We start from the raw sequence: 19,436 nt of genomic DNA, 5'->3' as shown, positions 1-19,436 counted from the left end.
CTGAGAGTTCGATTGGCTACTGCACGTTTCTTGGCTTGATGTGGAGCTTGTTGGTTGGCGTATCCGTTGCCACCTAAAAGCGCTGACCTTGTACTGTACATCAGCAAACACGTGGACCTGGTTGGTTGAAGATGGGAGGAATAAGCAATCTTGAGGGTCAGCAAAATTTCTGCAAAGTGGAAGAGCATGAAATGAATATTGAATTAAACAGAAACACACACAAATCGGACTTAAGTATTGATATATGTAACAATATAAACATTTGATGAGCTCATATTGCACCCAAAAAAATTTAAACCAATTTTCACTGATAAATACATTTTTGGTGACAGTCAATCAGTAAAAAAAAATATTTTTTACCCACATTTCTTTTTTAAAAAACAAATTTACCCATTTGGCATCCTTGATGGTTTGCACACATCCCAGAAGCTGCTTTGCCAGTTCCAGGAAAGTGTAAAGAATGTGAGCAGGCTCTGGGAAGCTGTACATTCCCACAGCTAGCAGTGTAATGAGGCAGGGTTTGTGGATACGCAGTCAGTTTGATTCGTTTTTTTTGCATTGATCTATGTAGGTGTCTTTTTTCTTTTAAAAAAAGACATTTTGTTAATATTATTCATTTAGAGAAATGTTTTTGGACAATTTTCCCAAAGTTTGTTTTGTTACCCCACCCCCCTCTCCAGTTTGACGGGAAATAAGATTCCAAAAAAATTGAGCTTTGTATGTGGAATAAAACCACAAATAAAAAAACACAGGTTTTATATTGTGGTCCTTACATACACACAGAAACTATATCAAGAATAAATTACATTTTCAAGGATCCAAAATATGTTTTCATTCAAATTCTGTACTTTCAACACCATTGCCAATACACAGATTAATATTTTGTTGTGTGTCCCCTCTTCTGAAAAGAATGACTCATGCTAGTGTACAGTTCCCTCCTTATGCTGCTGGGGTCTCTGCTCATGTTAGTGTACAGTTCCCTCCTCACGCTGCTGAGCTCTCTGCTCATGTTAGTGTCCAGTTCCCTCCTCACGCTGCTGGCCTCTTTGCTCATGTTAGTGTTCAGTTCCACAATCAACAACCACCTATGTCGTCTTGCCCAAATACCCATTTGTCACTTGTGTGGTCAACCCAGCAGAAAATCACAACAGAGCTCGATTCTATTCTCACCCAATATACAATAAATAAAATAACCCTTACATTTGAATTAGCTCATTTCACATTGGGAGGATGTCCCAAAAACCTTTACAGGATTTAGTGTAATGTATAGTATGTCTACACTGTGGGCAATTACAGCAACAATTTGTGCACAGCAATTTCCCACAAACAGCCATGGAGTGAATGAACAATTTTATTGAGGAGGAGAAATGTTGCCCGAACACTGGGGGAAACTCCCTCTCTTTTCGAATAATGCCAAGGGATCTTTAGCACCCAACAACAACAACAACAAGATTACATTTGTATAGCGCCTTTCACATCGGGAGGACGTCCCACCTGGACAGGCAGATGGGACCTCAGTTTAACGTCTCACCCAACGGAAAAGAACGGCACCTCAGACTACATAGCGCACCACCAGCACTGATTTTATTGGAGCGTCAGCATAGACTATATGAGTTCCAAGCCCCAATGTGGGGCATAAACCTATACCTTCCTGATTCAGAGACAAAGGTGCTATCAACTGAACCAAGAATGCTACCGATATACAACTGTACATTTCAGCCAGGGTCACAAAACAGTACTTAGGAGCTATACAAGCCATTTATTCTGCCTAGCCCAATATACAATAAATATGCTGAGGCAGAGTGCTGGTGTCCTGGATGAACTCTTTCCAAACAAGATTTCATTGTTAATCTTCCTTGTCTCAGTTTTACAACATGTGTCTTCAGCAACTGAGACAATGGATGAGCGACATTAATGCTCTTTAATAATGCATAGTTTGTCTTTATATCTACAGATTGAATATTTTAGGTCAAAATTTCAAATTTACACCACTCTGCTGATTTGAAGTGATCATGTCTAATAGCAGGAAATGTAACTGCAGTGTACAACAGCAGTAAATAAATTAACATTCTGCCTGCACTAGAGACACTATTTTACTGTTTAAATGTTTTACAGCAGCATTGCTTCCTAATGAGGCTGCGGTGTATGTGTTTTACTTTCTGGCATTACTATTCCGTTAGTTAATAAATCTGTTGCTTGTACTAATGGGAAGAAATTTAAATTATTTATTACAATTGGTTATTGTAGCACTCCTGTAAGAATAATTCTTTTAAGGAAACAGCCAAAAAAATTTACATGAGCTACAACTAAACATCCAAAATGCATCCTTGGTGCTAAATATTTGATGCAACTTTACAAGGTTTAAGAGTGCAATAAGTACTTTGAATCAGCCAGTGTAAAGACTATATATTGCACAATAATGTTTTTCTTGACCTCAAGAAAACCTCAAAAGAACGAAAAAAAATTTAACATCATTCTGAGTCTTACTAAAAGGTTAGAGACTATAATGAAATCCTATGAATTTACAATTTAATAACTTGTTTAAATTTTTTAAAATTATTTTATGCAAGTATTCTAGATTCACCCCCTTATTTTGTCTCTTAAGCTGCTGCATTTCTGCTTTTGATAGGCTCCCAGAGAAAAGTGAACCAAGGCGAATATTACTAACCATAAAATACAGCCAATTCACTTTACAGTATATTCTGTGAAGCGCTTTGAGCTGCCTCGAAGACGTGATAAGGTGCTATATCAAGTGCAAGGATTATTATTTTTATTATTAACCAGCCTGCCATCAAACCTGAGATGAACTCAGTATAGGCTAGAAAATCAAATTTGGACCTTCCTGGTCTCCATTCATTACTGGGCTTGCCTTCACCAACAGAGCCACAACAAGAGCCATAAAGGGGTCTAATATGCAATATTTGCAATCAAATTAGTTACTTCAATAATCATTTTTATTTCACAGCAGAGAACATGGCCATTCGTGCCATTCACTGGCAATAAATTTAACAAACCATAAATTACAATCAACACTACAAAATTTGGTTGGTAGATTACGTATGTAAAACATCATTTGTTGAAATGAAAGAGGAATAATTGATATTCAGTGAATTACTAGAGAATCAACTGAGGTCTACACAATAATAGGTTTTCAGTGTTCCACGATCCTGCACTTGCTTCAAGAATCATTACTTTGTTTGCTAAATAGAGGAATGTAAACCAAATGGTGATTTGAAATAATTCTGTACGCTGCACTATTCCTGGCCACTAGATGGGGATATGTTGGTAAGAGTGAGGTTGTAAATTGTGATTTGTAGATGTAAATCTGATTTAACATCGTAGTCCAAGCCAGGCAATTACAGAATTTGTGCCTCTACAGTTACTACCTGATTTCTAAAAAATCACTACTGACATGGGGAAATCTAATATTAGCAATATTATGAATCGATTATCGGTGATTTTGGCCATATTGCAGAACATCTGTCAGCAGCTTTATAGCTGAGCAGAATGTTTAGTCACAATTCCCGACGCTCTATCTTCTTAATTCTATTATTTCTACTAGGTATAATTTACTATCATGAATATACTTTACAGAATACTCAATCTATTCTGTAAAGCAGACTTTGTTGTGATTTGCTCCACCTCCTACCAGTTTTCTTTTATAACAATAATAATTATTTCATTTGATATAGCGCCTTATAACGTTTTAGAAACGTCTCAAATTGCTTCACAGAATATACTGTAAAGTGATTGACTGTATATTTTGTGTTTTACAATCTTTTTAGTGAGGCAGTAGATGTAGTGTTGAACAAACCAGTCTATTCTCTCAGTTTATAGTTCTAGGTACATGCTGTGAAAACTAGACACCAGTCCTTTTCAGACCTGGTACTGTTCCTTACCCGAGACCCATCCCCGTCTGGTTTCATCATGTCCATACTGGACAGTTGGCTCTGGAAAAGGTTGCCTCCCCTCATGCTGGGATTATTCACCTAATAGCAACATTAACAAAATGATCTAATATCAGTGCGTGTTTTAGACATTTTGTTTTAAAGCTTAAATGGCAAAAAAAAATTGGGGGCATTATTCTTGTTCTGATATTTAATTGTTGACAGTGTGCGTAATAATAGAATTCCCACAATAAGAGCACTCAGCAAAAGTCAGTAAATCGGGACGTCCTCCTAATGTAAAAGGTTCTAAATAGAGTGGAAGCTGGTTAAGACGGACACATCAGGGCCGTTCGTTTTGCCCAGCTCAGCTGCAATATCCTACCTCTTCTGCCCCATTATATCAAATAGGCACCAGCACATGAAAAATGAGTATGGCAACGGAGCCATCCGCATGTAGGGAACTGTACCCCCATCTTTCTCCTCCACCATCTCCTACTTTCCCCAGGAGAGAAAAAAAATGTGCATATCTTTACCCAGTCTTAGATTTGACCTTTTTAAAATACGTATGGGTGCAAGAAAGTATCATAGTTGAGTTTATAACAAATTTCAGTTGCAATCTTGTGCCAGCACTACCCTGTAAGTTGACAACAAGAGGTTACAAGAGTGGCCTGAAGCAGCCTGCCACACAGATATCTGATAGCTTCGCATTTTGAGTTTGCAAAAAAACTGCCATCAGGGAGTTGAATCCTTGCAATAAGCAACTGGACCAAGTATTGTGAGTCAGCTGTTAGGTGAGCATGGAGAAAACAAATATGGAGAGTATCAGGATGGTTAAAGAGAAAAAAAAGACAATTCTAGAAGATTCAATTATAGCAATGAAACAGACAGACAGTTTAAATAAGACAGCAGACCATGATAGGGTACTGTGCTTGGGATGAATAGCATATGAAAAATAAAATTTAAGATATTCTAACAGGACTCAAATCATTAAAACAAGCTGATCCTTTACATGTACTGGTCCAGAATTTTGATGGAGACATTTTCTGGCTCCTGCAATAATAAAATTTGCAGAATCTATTCAATGTGATAATTAACATTTGTTTTAAATATTTTTTTTCTTGTTGATTAATTGTCATTGCGGTCGAAGTGGGATGACTTTCATTTTAACCAGTAAAAAGCTGCATATCCTTCAAACTGCTTTCATAAAATAGCACTTTCGGTCACCTTTCCACCCCTCGGTTTCCATTCCCAGCTCAGGTGCCAAGCCAGTACCATTAAGCTCCTTGGGATGATCTATAATGTGAAAGGTGCTATATAAATGTAAATTTGTTTGTGTTGCATTCAATTCTCAATATATTTCTGTTTTATCTAATCACAGTGAAATGTATTCTACTGGAACACTCCTGGCCACAAATACTTTTGGTTTGGAACTGATTTACCATAAACAATTCATCACAGTTCCATTTTGTCCCCAAAAGATTATTCATTGGTTAAAATTCCACAATCCTCTGTGTGATCACATTGGGGAAGATGATTCAGTTAAAGCTTAATCAATTGGTCTAACAATACAATCTGTTCAGGTAATTATAGTGTTAGGCCGACCTCTTACCTGTTCAGCACCCATAGACGACAGTTCTGATGTAGGCACAGAGGTCATTGAGGTCATGCTAATCTGCCCTGACATCTGATTCATGTTGTTCATACCAGTGGTGTTGGTTGCCATTGAAACACTGATGTTCATATTGTTGCTATACATGCTGGTGTTTGCTTGTTGTCCAAACTGTGGTGGTGACTGCTGTGAAAACATGCTGTTACAGGAGGAAAAACAAAGCAAAGTTATATGCAGTTTGATGTGAACAACAACAACTTTGCTTTATATAGTGCTCCTCACACAGGGTAGTGTCCCAGAGCTACAACAAACTGTTCACCTACAATAATAGACACTACACTTTACAACTTTTTGAAGCATTTGGAGACACCCTCCCCACCTGAAAGGTTCTATATTGAATGCAAGAATGATTATGAACCTATTACTATGAGGGGTGTGTCCAACAGAATGAGGTTATGTTTGAGTTGGGCACAATTATTTTAAGCAGACTGCAGGGCCATTAGCTGCCACTTCCTGCTCTCTGTTCTACATTAAATATTTACCCATTTCCATTTATGTTCTCTAATCCTTGAAAAAAAATAGTCAAAGTAAATATCCTGGACTAGTTCAGGAAATGCGTTCACTTTGCATGTTGATAATATTGTTACATCTCACCCACGCTTTCTGTATACATCTACATGAATTCCATACGATTACAATAAAGAAAGACAAATGCTGAGATGAAATAAAAAAATTGAGTTTGTTCAATTACTGTTGAGAAATGATTAGAAATACCTGTTTCCATTTATGTTTCCCTGTGACCAGCCGTTAATCTCAGAAGGTGACTGGTAGGTAGGTGTAGATTGAGATTGTTGCATCATAGGACTCTGTGTATGAGCCATTCTTGGGGACATTAGTGGGCTTTGAGGGGTTGTAGACCCACCAAATCCTGGATCAGGCTGCTGAGTCATCCCTGTAGGGAAATAAATCAGTTTGCAATTGTGAACTCCACAAGCCTCTCTGCACAAGTTTTAATACATTTAATATCTAAAACCTTACAAATAATTATCTTATGCATAAAGCATTTTATTAGAGGTTATATCACAAAGCCCGTCAAGTGTTTTTAGTAACAGAGATGTAACTTATATTATATTGTTGCTTTAGATTTGCACCAATAGAAAGCTATCATTAGGACAAATTGGATAACCTTCACATGAACATACTTTTAGTGCATATTAATAACATTTTGCATTTCAACTCCATTTTCCATATAAAGAGAGCACTATTCCAAGAACAATGAATCCTTTCACTCACACCTTGGTAGATGCAAAAAGTTACTTGCAATGTGCAGGTAAACCTCTATTGTGTATTTGTCTCTTCTATCCTGTGCATACAGATTCCCTCTTGATGCTTTAATGTGATACAATTATACCAGAAATAGGAAGAGATTTGATCAATTTGTTGTGTTTAATGACAAACATTACCATTCTAGTTAATTAATGTATTAATCTCTCAATGGTAATCACACTCAAAGTCTCATACACAAGTGCTTTTACATTCTGAAGTGCTACGAATCCACGTATGTTACAAGTGAACCTCCGCTCTTGTTCTGATATCTATCCATATTGTATCCAGGATGTAGCTCATTTACAAATGACAAATTACCTATTACCATTGAATTTAGGTACACGTTGACAAGAGCGTGCTGTGTGCTGGGGCGGGGCAGGGGTAACTGCTGGAATTTGACCAGCAAGAGTAAATAATTTGCTTGTGTTCAGAGAAGCAGATTCATTATTAATTGTGAGTTTGGTAAGCCAAGTCAAGTTCCAGGCATTTGGAAATAGAGCTACAATTTCCCTCAGCCTGCCTGAATTTGAAAGACACAAAACACAACTTAAAATTACTTTTTTTTAAAAAAAAGTACATTTTAAAACATTGAATTGAACAGAATGAATTAGAATCAAAACTAAAAACTAAGTAGATGGTGTCCTGTAGCTCAGTGGTTAGAGCACTCGCTTTGCAAGTGAGAGACCTGAGTTCAATTCCAGGCACAGGGCGAAACCTTGGGCAAGTTTCCTTACTCCACACACCTAATAATAATCCCTCCAAAACCAAAACAATAATAAATTGGTCATTTTCAATCTACGACTGCTTGTGGGACATTGCTGTGCGCAATTGGCTGCCGCGTTCGCCCACAGATGTACAGTCAATTCACTTTACAGTGTGTTCTGTGAAGCGTTTTGGGTCGTCCTCCCGACGTGAAAAGCGCTATATCAAATGCAAGGATTATTATTGTTATTATTATAGAAACTGAAAACGCAGACAAAACAATGAAAAAGTCATAGCAGGAAATAGATTAAGGTTTCTGGTATGACCCTTTCACACTGCAAATAACTGCAGTGGTTTAAACAGAAGGTTCACCAGCCAGTGACATTTAAAAGAAGTTAGATATTTGAATAATGATTCCAACTGGATAATTTACACTGCCCAAAAAGAATGAAAGAGTGAACAATTCCCAAATGGAAACCAAGGTTGTGGTTACGCTATAGAGAAAACAACCTTACAGGAATCTAATAACCAAATACATTTTAAAAAATACTTAGTTTTGGAACAATTTTAATAAAAGATGTTTTTAAATGTTCTGTAGTCCAAATAGTTGAAACCATTCCACTGTTACATTCTCACATATTGTATGGATAGATCTTTTTAACAAGTGATGGTGTGAAACATTATCAAAGTTCTACATAGGTGGCGTTGGAGATTTCAAATCCAATAGAGTAACATGGATACTTGCTAAGTTACCCTTTTAATTTAAAAATTTAATTCCATGGAATTGTTCTCAAATTCTTTATGAAGGTTTACACTCCAACATTTAACCTCTGTCGTTCGCTGACTGCATTTCCAGCACTGTAATTTCCTTTCTAATTAACACCTACGGTTTAACATTTTACCTTCAGACAGTTCTCACATTCTTCGATTTCTCTAACTCCCATCTTTTAAAAAAAATACCAATTATTGACCCTGAAATTGCTCATTAACTTGCACTGTGTGGAACACAAAGTTCTAGATTTCTTAAGAATTCCAACAGGTGGCCAGAATCGAGTACAACATCACTTATTTCAAGGTAAAGAGATAGTTAAGCTTTGCTTCGTGAAGGAAATCAAATTCAAAGTAAGATGTTGGGCTGGTGGAAATGAAAGGAAATGGAGGAAAGGAAAATGAGACAATTTTTATTATAAAAACAAAAACGTAATTTAGATAATCACAATAAAAACCTTTTCTTGTAATTATCTGGACAAATGACTGAAATAAATGCCAACAAAATGTTCCTAGGTGAATAATTCATTTTACAGTGCATTCTGTGAAGCGCTTTGAGACGTCGAGAAGACGTGCAAAGCGCTATATCAAATACAAAGATTATTATTATTATTATTATAATCCATAAAAAATAATTTCTTCCCTGACTAAAATCATAATAACCTATTGTGTTTTTAATGAGCTGCCTACATGTAAAATCGTACTAAAGCTAACCAATCCAGTTGGAAAATATAAAAGAAAAGCAATATTCTCGTCAGCTTTTGAAATGTTCAGGACTTGTGCTCTCTTTATACCTCATCTAAAACAACCACCAAACACTGTATTCGATTACCATTAGCCAAAAGTATGTTTGGAAACCGGAGCATGCTTATTATTAGTTATAAACGCACATTCACAGAAAAGTGGAAGACAAGGTAAGGTTAAATAAGACAAGGAAGAGGCACATTACAAGCGACAGCTCCACACCCAATGCAAAGCCAAAATCCCCAACACACAAAGACAAGAATGACGGTCTTTACAAAAAAGTCATTCTAATAGTTAATAGCACTCAGAGGAAAGGCAGTACCTGAGCTGGGAAACTGGAAGGCATTGTGCTGCATTTGGGGACTCATTAAAGGCCCAAACTGTCCTCCCACATTTCCCATCATTCCCTGGTTAGCCAGATTCATCTGGGAGCCATGCAAGGAGCTGTGAGAGAGGAGCTGTGACCCAGGATTGGGGGACACTGGGGAGAAAGGACTGGTGGAGGGTGGCGGGGAAGTGAGCCCAGTACCATAGTTCGGAGGGTATGGGAACTGTTGTGGTGATGCCTGAGGAATCCGAGGAGTGCTCATGGCACCTGCCATGTTGCCAGGTGCTGCCATACTTTGTGGGATAGTCAGACCCTGCTGTCGCATCATCATCGTTCTCTGCTGCACCTGTATCATCTGTTTTTGGCGCAGATGCTGATTTAAAAGTTCACGCTGTCTCTGGGCCAGCATCTGTGCATTGATAGGTCCCTGAAGAATAAATGGAAATGTTTCACTATATACATGCAATATGATAATGATAGCACATGATATGATTTACATGCGAACATTTGATGGGTTTTATATGGTTTCAAAAGGACTAGGAGGTTTCACTGGAAATATTTAAGTAGACAGAATAGCACACCTTAATAATCTCTTCACGTCAGGGGGATCTATATGCGCTGAAGATTTAAGCATATCACTAAAAGTAATGAATAGCTCTTGTAATATTTCTCCACATTACGTCCTGCATTTTGTTTAGCAGATTTCTTTCACAACACAAATATTCAACAGCGTCTTTCGGTTCATTTAATTTTTCAAAACTACATGAGTTATTGTGAAAATTTTCATGAATAAGCAATTAACTATTCTGATTAAAATGCTGCTTTGATTCTGGTCTGTCTATCAGATCTAATTACTATGGGAAACTACCCATCTCTGTACATTGTAATTGCAAGAACTTCTACCACTGCAATCTTTTCAGCTGGCTGTAGCATGCAGTAGTCTGAGGAAAAATTATGTTCAACATTCTTGCGTTACCTCAATGCTTATTGTTTTTCCCAACGGCAATACTTACGTGCTATTTGAACCAGTATATGAGAGCTCACTTACTGAATCTGGTACAACTTTGCCCTATATAATGTACTGTATGCTAGAATCTCATTTTAATGCAGGTTCACTTATTGGGGTGCGGACCCCAACATTTACCTATCAAAAAAATCCAAAATCAATGTGCTAGCAACAACGGCACTTCAAAACATCGGCTAATGTGTACAAAAAGCCAAAATGGTCGACTTCCAGATCCTTTAGTTGCCATAGACATGGTTTCCTGCCTGCGCCTTCCATGTGCCAGAGACGCCCATGGTAGTAGTAAGCTATCTGCCTGCATGTGGAAGTGTTGACCCACAAATCGTGACCCATCATAGCGCTGGTTTGGAATTTATGAACCAACACATTACACTGGGTTCTACTGCAGATAGTAAAACAAATTTGACCCATTATCTGAAATATGCTGAAATAATTTTCATATGGTCTACTGATTAATAAATGCTGATCAGCACGGTCCAATTTGCCCCTCAATGGCCTTGTGGATCAAGGCCTAGTCCATACTAACTAGTTTGTCACAGGCATGAAATTGTTGATCTTAACTGGAGCAGCAGTTGAGATGATTCAATTGGTCTCAACAGCCCTACAGAGGTGTGTGAGAGAGATGTGGGGGCATACAAAGAGAGAAATTCAGCCAGGAAACAGTCAGTGCTGGGGGGAACGACGAAAATTACCACTTATTACCACTTATTGTTCTGGAGGAGGAGGCATAGCAATGCAATTACTTTTAGCTGATAGGAAACATTTCTGCCAGCCTGTTTGTTGTGAGAGGAGAAGGGAGTGAGCGAGGGCAACTGCAAGGCTCAATAACTATGTGGAAGCCAGGAATACTGACCTACACCTTTCTCATTCCTCCTGTCAGGATGACCAAAATCCTGATCCTTGAGAGCATCAATGAAGAGACTCATTGGTTTTCTTACTCAACATCCCCTCACGCAACACTTGCAAGCAAGGGTCACTAGACAGCAGTCTAACGCAAGAACCCAGACAGATTTTTCAACCTGCTATTTTCTTGAGAAAGAATGCTGGAGCTATTGTAATACCTCCATTACCATCTTAACCAAGTTCATAAGCTACAGTTCTGTAACACTCACCTATTCAGCCATGATTTGCATTTCTACTCATTTCTATTTACATATAGAAAATAATTTTATTTATAGCACAACAATGAGAAAAATACCTTACATCAAATAGTTTATTTTGCCTACCTGACCACTCATCTGTGGTGGCACACTAGCTCTTAGAGGTAGATTCATGTTGGAGACGGTGTTGAGTGGATTCATGAGTGCCTGTCGATTCTAGCAAAAATAAATAGATTATGGAATGTATAACAAGCATGAAGGATTACAGCAGATTTTATACTCAGCAAGAGTATAAAGGTGAATAGCAGAGAATATCCGTTATTTTGCAAATGTGAAAGGCTCTCACATCAAATGTCTGCCATGATGGAATGGGTTGCTGTGGAGGAGCTAGCTCCAGCAGACACATTTGCCAAACACTCTCCTGTGCTTGAAATAATTCTTGGTGTAAATACCCCAAAAGAGACACCAGTTCTAACATGATGGGCACCTTTTTAAAAACCATTCTGAAATGCATCATGCGATGCAAATCCATAAATGGTGAAAATGTTGATCTACTTCATTTATACCCCCACATGAGGCCTTTGAACTCTAAGTCTAGGGTGGGGGAGCACTACCTTGTTGCCATACTTTGAATGACTTTAACCTTAGGGTCTGTCTGCCTGTTCAGGTGGACATTAAAGATCCCAAGGCATTATTTGAAATAATGTGGGGAGGATGGAGTTTCTCCCAGTGTCCTGGCCAACAATCCTCTGATTAAAAATTGGTCATTTATTTCATGGCCATTTGGGGGACACTGCAGTGCGCAAACTGTCTACTGCATTCATCTACAATACACAGTCACTACACTTTACAGTATATCCTGTGAAGCACTTTGAGACATTTTGATGAGTGATATAACGCTGTATTAAATACGAGGATTTTTTTTTTATTATTATTGATAGTTACTCTCCTCAGCAGTAAAAATATCTAGATTACATAAGTAATCTTTCCTTAATTATTAAAATTGGGAATTTTGAAACTACTTTTAATAAATATTTCCTATTGAAAGTTTTGCTCTGCTTTTCCTGCTGAAGTTAAATGGCTTTCACTTTTCAAATACTGTTTCGCACAGATGTGATACCGTGGTACTGTTGATCTGTGTTCTCAAGGTGGTACTTCAGTACATTAATTAGATATGGATGCCAGTGTTCATTACACTTCTGTGTAACACAGATCAATAATTTTTATTTCTCTTACACTACATTTTTTTTTAAAATAATAAATTGGTCACTCAATCCACGACTGTTTGTGGAACACTGCGCAATTGGCTGCCGCGTTTTGCCCACAAAATATACAGTCAATTCACTTTACAGTATATTCTGTGAAGTGCTCTGAGACGTCTCAAAGACGTTATAAGACGCTATATCCAATGCGAGGTTTATTATTATTATATTATTACATTACAGAACAGCACTATAATAAGTGTTCCCCGACCTCAACCACCATTTTAAAGGAATTGCAAATGTGAAACTATCACGTGAGAATTACCATTTGTTGTCCTTGAAGCCTTTGTTGAAGTTGAAGCCGAAGTTGATTGGGCTGGTTGGGTACCATACCAGGCCTTAACCCAGGCCTTTGCTGCATACGCAGCATTGGGTATCCAAGTCGCTGTGCCATTTGATTAGCCATTGGATGAAAGCTAGGTTCCTGCATGGTAGAGTAATTCCCTTGTACAACTGTAGTCTGAGGAGAGTATGGCTGACTGTATGCTTGAGACTTTTGATCTACCATCATTGTGGAGGGCTGGCTGGGGAATGATTCCTGTGAGTGATCCACATTTTGGCTCTGTGTAAACAAAGGAAAGATAAAAAATATATTCAAAATCTGCCGCACTGGGCAAATTTGTTAATGCAAATGAACGAGTATAAAAGCTATACTTTTATATGTGAAAGAAGCAACTCAACTGGAAAACTTAATTTGGGATTAAAACTGGCGAAAACTATGCTGTGGATTTTGATTTTTTCACACGGCAATTACACTAATACTCCACAGTAAAGCAGCTTCGTTCAACGTTTACAAAGTTCCCTTTGGAATGGGTCCACTTAACGACTGATGTGTGAACAAAGTAGTGCGTGAGGTCTCAAACTGCTTGTTAATTCAAATTACCTTTGGTCAGCATTTAGTGTGTGCACCAAACCAATGGTTGCTGTAGCATACAACTAGTCCATTAAATTTCTCAAAAAAAATTTAAACAGTACAATTGTTTTAAACCACACAAAAAGGTTCGGATAGCTGGATATGATGTACCACATGTGTAAAACATTTGACACAAGTAACTAAATTTTTACTGTAGTTATTTTGTAGAATGCTCTTTGCTGCTGCCGATGAGAAAGCAGGTCAAAACAACTCAAATGTTGAGATTCCATCATATGTGATAAGTTCTATATCTCTGAGACTGAACAGATATCCTTTGTAGATTGGCATATACAACATTATTAACTGCGAAGGCAGATTCTTCATTTCACTATTTAACAAGCTGCCAACTAGCAATAAAAAAATGACAAACTCACAAAATCTATTCCTTTGTTTTTGTCCACTTGTTTACAAGCTATCTACAATTCAAATATCATTACATCCTTGTCCCAATAGCCACATCTGAATTAATTATATTAATGTTATGACATTGCTTTCCAATTGCATAAATAATAATGCACCACAAACAATACTGTCTGTTGTAGTCACTATTTCACATTTATAACATGCAGCCAAAGATGGTTCATTGAATTCATTATTTTGCCTTTTCACGTTTCAAGTTCTTTCATAAAGGGATCATTAAACTCGGCTTGTGTTTATTAGACGTTTATGCATACAGATTAAGGAGATTAATTTCTGTTACACAGCAGTCATCTTTTAATCATAATTTAAAAGACTTTCTGAATCTTTTTTCACCTTCTTTTAGAGATTACAGGGAATGCACTTTATTGACTGGGTGCAATTTCTCAGCAGCCAATAAACAAATGGCCAACTGGTCATCAGGGTTAACATAACATTCTGCATGAAGCGAGCTTTGAGGAAGTGGTATTTGTGGTACTTCTCACACTTAGCGTACAGGAGGTGACATCAGCAAGTCTGCTACGGGGGAGACCAATTAAACAGTCCTGGAAGCCAGCCGGGTGTGCCAAATTTTGTTAGCGAAGAAGACCTATGCTCGAAGTAAGTCAAAGCTCTATCATAGTATTATAACAGGGTTCATCTGTATTCAGTGCAATTAGGTTTTATCCTGGCAATGGGGCCCATTGGCACTTTTTTAGTATAAATAATAGAATTCTTATTAAACCATTAGATCTTATTGCTTCACTCTAAATTGCTGGGCCCAAGCTGAGAGAATATAAGGCATTACAGCACATGTACACCCTGAATAATCCTGAAGTTATTTTATAATTTGAAGTTCAAGTCGTGCAGCAATTCATAATGCCTAAATCTGGTTGATAAATTTCAAAAGCTTTAAAAAGGTTTTTAAATCACATTTCCAGCTTTTAATTATTCTTGGCAAGTCAAATGGACCATTTAATGCAACAATTAATAACCAAAATAGACGATTTGTTTGTTTTGCTTCTAACTTCTTTTAGAATCTTGTGGAGTCCTGTATCTTAGTGGTTAAAGCACTCGCCTCGCAAGCGAGAGGACCTGGATTCGATTCCCGGGCAGGGCGAAACATCAGGCAAGTTTCTTTACTCCACACGCCTCTGTTTACCTAGAAGTAAGTAGGAACCCAATTAGTCATTGGCAGATCGCTTTTTCGGGGGTAATAATCCTTCAAAAAAATAAAAAATGTGGTCACTCAGTCCACAACTGTTTGTGGACACTGCTGTGTGCAATTGGCTGCCGTGTTTTACCCACAAAATACAGTCAATTCACTTACAGTATATTCCTTTAAGCGCTTTGAGACGTCTCGAAGACGTAATAAGGCGCGAGGTATAAAATGCAAGGATGATTATTAAATATGCAAATTGCACCATGAGCTGCGCCACTGAGCCATGCTGATCAAGACAGACTCGGGTTCAATACCAGAGTTAGCAAATATCAACTGACCATTGGTTGGGCACACCAGCTCGCTCACGCTTCCCTGAGTTTGAAGAGACTCAGAGATGATTCTCACTTCTAATTGCTATCTCAATGAAAGCATGAATGTTGGGCAAGGAGCTGTTTAAGTCCCATCAAAAAGGTTGCGAACTCTCCTAATCATGGGTCAGGCACTAGCAAAGTGATTCAAGATACTGTGGTGGAGGTGGGGGGGGATGGGACATGGAACTGAGTTCCAGCATATAAAAAAATTATAGAAAGGAAAAGATGAGAGCAGCAACCTGTGTTTCTCAATATTCCATCAAAATTCAGGTTTATCCCTCCATCAATTTTATAGTTTTTTATCTACCACTAGGTAGGCATAATCCAAACAGCATTGATAACCTTTTAAAAAAATGCATATCACATTGGATTTACCAATCTCAGAACAGAATACGGAATTCAGATTAGGAAATTTACTGTAGCTGCAATCACTAAATCAAATGACTCATTTGATGCTACTCAAAATGTTTTATTCCAAGTGACGGCTGTTGGTTGACAAATGGAATCCTATGCTGAAGGGAACAGGCAATATTTATGAAACACAGAGAATGTTTGCTGATGTAAAGTACAGATCAAGAAATGCAACAGCATGCTCCATATTGGAGGTCTGAAATCCTATCATAGGGGATTGCCATTCTCTAATGGGATTTTTTTATACCTACCTTATAGTACCACTATTCTTAAAACTGAAACAATCTTCCTGGCCTCAGAATCTTCAGCCATATGTGAATATTTACCTGGTTTACCAGTTCAGGGATTCCTAAGGCTCGATCAATTTCCTCTAGACCAAGTTCATCAATATTTTTCAGTGCTGAGCGCAGCTGATCCAGAAGCGTGCCTTCGTCATTCGCAGTTTCCATTGGAATAGATGAACAAAGCAGTTCATCCTGAGAACTGCTGTACGATTGCCTCCTATAAACAAAATTAAAGCATAATGGTGTTAAAAATACGTTCAAGGAAGAAAACACTCCATTGCTCAATTATGAATACTACGATACCTTTTCGAACAGGTTTTGAAATAAAAATATTGTGCAAAAAGTTTAAATTCTTCAGACAATTCTAAAACAGATTAACTATATCTGAAGTTGTGTGCAGCAATTAAAACACCATCTGTTAATTTACACAATATTGCTTTGTCTCATCCCGCCTCCAGTTTTCCTTTCTTAGAAACTGTTGGCGGCACGACAGAGTGAGGTGACTGGTGGTGAGCAGACCTTCGGCAAATATCTACAGGGGAGCAATATCACAGATTGGGTGGGTGACATCTGGAACAAAATGAGATTATGTATAGTCCCACATAACATAAGAGTTTAATGGGGAGTCTGAGCAATGTTATTTGACAGTACTGATAAAATTTCCACAATATTAGTGATGATTATAAATATTACAATACAAGATTTTAAAAATTCTATTCTGAACGAGTACAATAATATCACATCTTTGGGATTTGATGGCAAAATGCTTGATATTTGCGCTTATACTAATGACTGCTGATTCAGCTGGCAGCCCTCTCTCTCACTTTGGAGTCAGAAGGTTGTGGTCCACGAGACAGTGAGCGAACAGTCTTGGCTGACACATCGATTCAGTGTTGGGAGAGTGCAGCAGTGTCAGAAGTGACATCCTTCAGATGAGATTGTTAAAGTGAGGTTCATCTACCTGTTAAGGTAGATGTTAAAGATCCCATGGATTACTCAAAAAGGGAGTTTCTCCTGGTGCCCTGGCCAATAATCCCCCAGTCAAAATAGGTCAATTATTTCATGGCTATTTATGGGATATTGCTGAGTGCAAATAGGCTGCTACATTCACCTACAAAATATAGTCACTGTACTTTACAGGAAATCAGGTGAAGCACTTTTGAGACTTTCAATGATAAGGCACCATATAAAATGTAAGGGTTAATATAATCAATGCACACTTTACTCAGACAAATCTTACAAATAATATCTTATAACGGTGTAACGTACCGGTTTTGATTGACAAAAGGTCCCTGTTCTATAGGCATTATACTGTCAGGCCAAGGTGCTGTTTGGTTTGGTGGAGCTTGCTGCTGACTGTACGGAGGACCTCCCATACCCATCTCAATATCCGATGGTCCTAATTGGTACAAAACAAAGTCATATTTCTTTTAGAAAGTATTCATTAAAAGTTTAAATAATCACCATAATGTGCAGAGTATACCCTGGATAAACTGTGAAAGGGCATTAGTCACAAAAGCAATAATTACAGAAGTATACACAAGAAATAAAAATGTTGCAACTTACCCATCATTTGTGACTGAAGCATCGGCCTCTGTCCAGGTTGGCTGTTCGGTCTCATAGGCATACCAGGTGTAGGACTACACATGATTCCTCCTTGCAAGGTTGACCTACTTAATGCGTTAGAAACGGTGTTACCTGTGGTGTTTACAGCAGAGCTTGATGAACCCCATTCTCCTGAAGCCATACTGGATCGAGGGGTTCCACTTCCCATATTACTGATCATTCCTAGAAAGAAGTAATTTATGTTGAATGAAGGCGCAGCACTTGGAAATCATTCTTCTCGTTTTCAAACTGTTTTCATTCATATATAAAAACTAAGAACTGTTATCCTTCTTCCACAACTTCCTTTTTCATCCATTTATTTATAACTGATGCCATATTGCAAACACAGCGAAGGCAACTGTGAAGCTTCTTTTTCTTAAATAAACATTAATCTCAATTATTTTCTTCTGGCAGTCGACAGTTCAGATGCTGTAAGGCTGAGTATGAATATCTGTGAACTTGCAAGCCATCGCTCCTGTATGCTGTATTACTATAAAAACTTGCTGAAAGGAAGTGCTGCTTTATGTACTAGTAACAGGTGCTGAGGAGTTTGGACAACCCCTAACTTCCTTCCTCAGGAAGTGAATCACTTTTGCTATCAACTACGTCAATGCTTTCTTTCCAAATGAATTAAACACAAACTACCAAGAACTAACAACAAGCTGATTAAAATGGAAGTCATAATGCGTTGTAATTAATGTTTAAATTGTAACTGCTGTCAAGGCCAAACTATGACAGTAAAGCGTCAATACAACTAGCTTTGTACATTTTTCTCACCTTTTTAGCTGTAGTACGGTGGAAGGAAATTACTGGAGGAATTTTCCGATGTTTGTCACAAACTAATTTATTACGGTCTACCCTAAACTGGGGAAATCCTCCTTCCATTGCGATCAAAGAAACACGTAAATGATCACAATCATTACCTAACAACTACACACTTCCAGTGAATTAATTAAAGATAATGGTCTTATGAATTGATCAGTTTTAAAGCTGGTTTACAGGATATACCGTAGTGCAGTAACTGTTTTGTAGGTAAACACGCCAGCCAAATTTATGCACAGCAATCTCCCACAAACAGCCATGAAGTGAATTACCAATTGTATCTGGGGATTGTTGGCTAAGGAATTGGGGAAAAACTCCTTTCTCTTCTTGATTATTGGATTTTTAATATCCATCTAAACAAGCACACAGGACTTCAGTTTAATGTTTGAATCTGAATATCCCACCTCTGACAATGCAGCACAGAATTGGACGAGAGGTTAGTCTGGATCTGATTTCAAAGTCATGATGTGATGCTTGAACTTACAACCGACTGACTCTAAAGAGTGCTGAAACCTGGCTGTAGGATTTACATCATCTACAATTCTACTCCCTGCCTATTTTTCAGATACTTTTTGCACAAGTTTTAGCATTTAATAATAATGCTTCTGTTTTGGTATGTCATTTCATGTCGGTTGGACGTCCTACAGCACTTCATAGGACATACTGTGAAGTTTAGTGACAAATAATCACAATCTTGTTGCACTCAATCAATGGAAGAGAAG

General features: G+C 37.8%; 1 protein-coding gene across 6 annotated transcripts in view; it reads right to left on the bottom strand.

Annotated features, from left to right (window-relative positions):
- The window catches only part of ncoa2 (nuclear receptor coactivator 2), a 154,507-nt gene continuing 135,071 nt past the window's right edge, over positions 1 to 19,436 (bottom strand). For 4 of the 6 annotated variants that reach the window (XM_007886931.2, XM_042332451.1, XM_007886941.2 and 1 more), the window contains 10 exons: positions 17,854 to 18,075; positions 17,557 to 17,686; positions 16,330 to 16,504; positions 13,016 to 13,312; positions 11,615 to 11,704; positions 9,359 to 9,791; positions 6,271 to 6,448; positions 5,497 to 5,695; positions 3,900 to 3,989; positions 1 to 169 (listed from right to left, as the gene is read on the bottom strand). In XM_007886931.2, the coding sequence (XP_007885122.1) occupies positions 158 to 169; positions 3,900 to 3,989; positions 5,497 to 5,695; positions 6,271 to 6,448; positions 9,359 to 9,791; positions 11,615 to 11,704; positions 13,016 to 13,312; positions 16,330 to 16,504; positions 17,557 to 17,686; positions 17,854 to 18,075 (1,826 nt within the window). In that variant the 3' untranslated portion in view covers positions 1 to 157. The remainder of the gene's footprint in view (positions 170 to 3,899; positions 3,990 to 5,496; positions 5,696 to 6,270; positions 6,449 to 9,358; positions 9,792 to 11,614; positions 11,705 to 13,015; positions 13,313 to 16,329; positions 16,505 to 17,556; positions 17,687 to 17,853; positions 18,076 to 19,436) is intronic. The other 2 variants (XM_042332453.1, XM_042332452.1) reach the window with 2 other exon arrangements.

This window comes from Callorhinchus milii, unplaced genomic scaffold (assembly GCF_018977255.1).
Source record: "Callorhinchus milii isolate IMCB2004 unplaced genomic scaffold, IMCB_Cmil_1.0 Scaffold2, whole genome shotgun sequence".
Lineage (NCBI taxonomy): Eukaryota > Metazoa > Chordata > Chondrichthyes > Chimaeriformes > Callorhinchidae > Callorhinchus > Callorhinchus milii.
The sequence above is the reverse complement of the archived record's forward strand: the minus strand, read 5'-3'. Positions and strand labels throughout refer to the sequence as shown.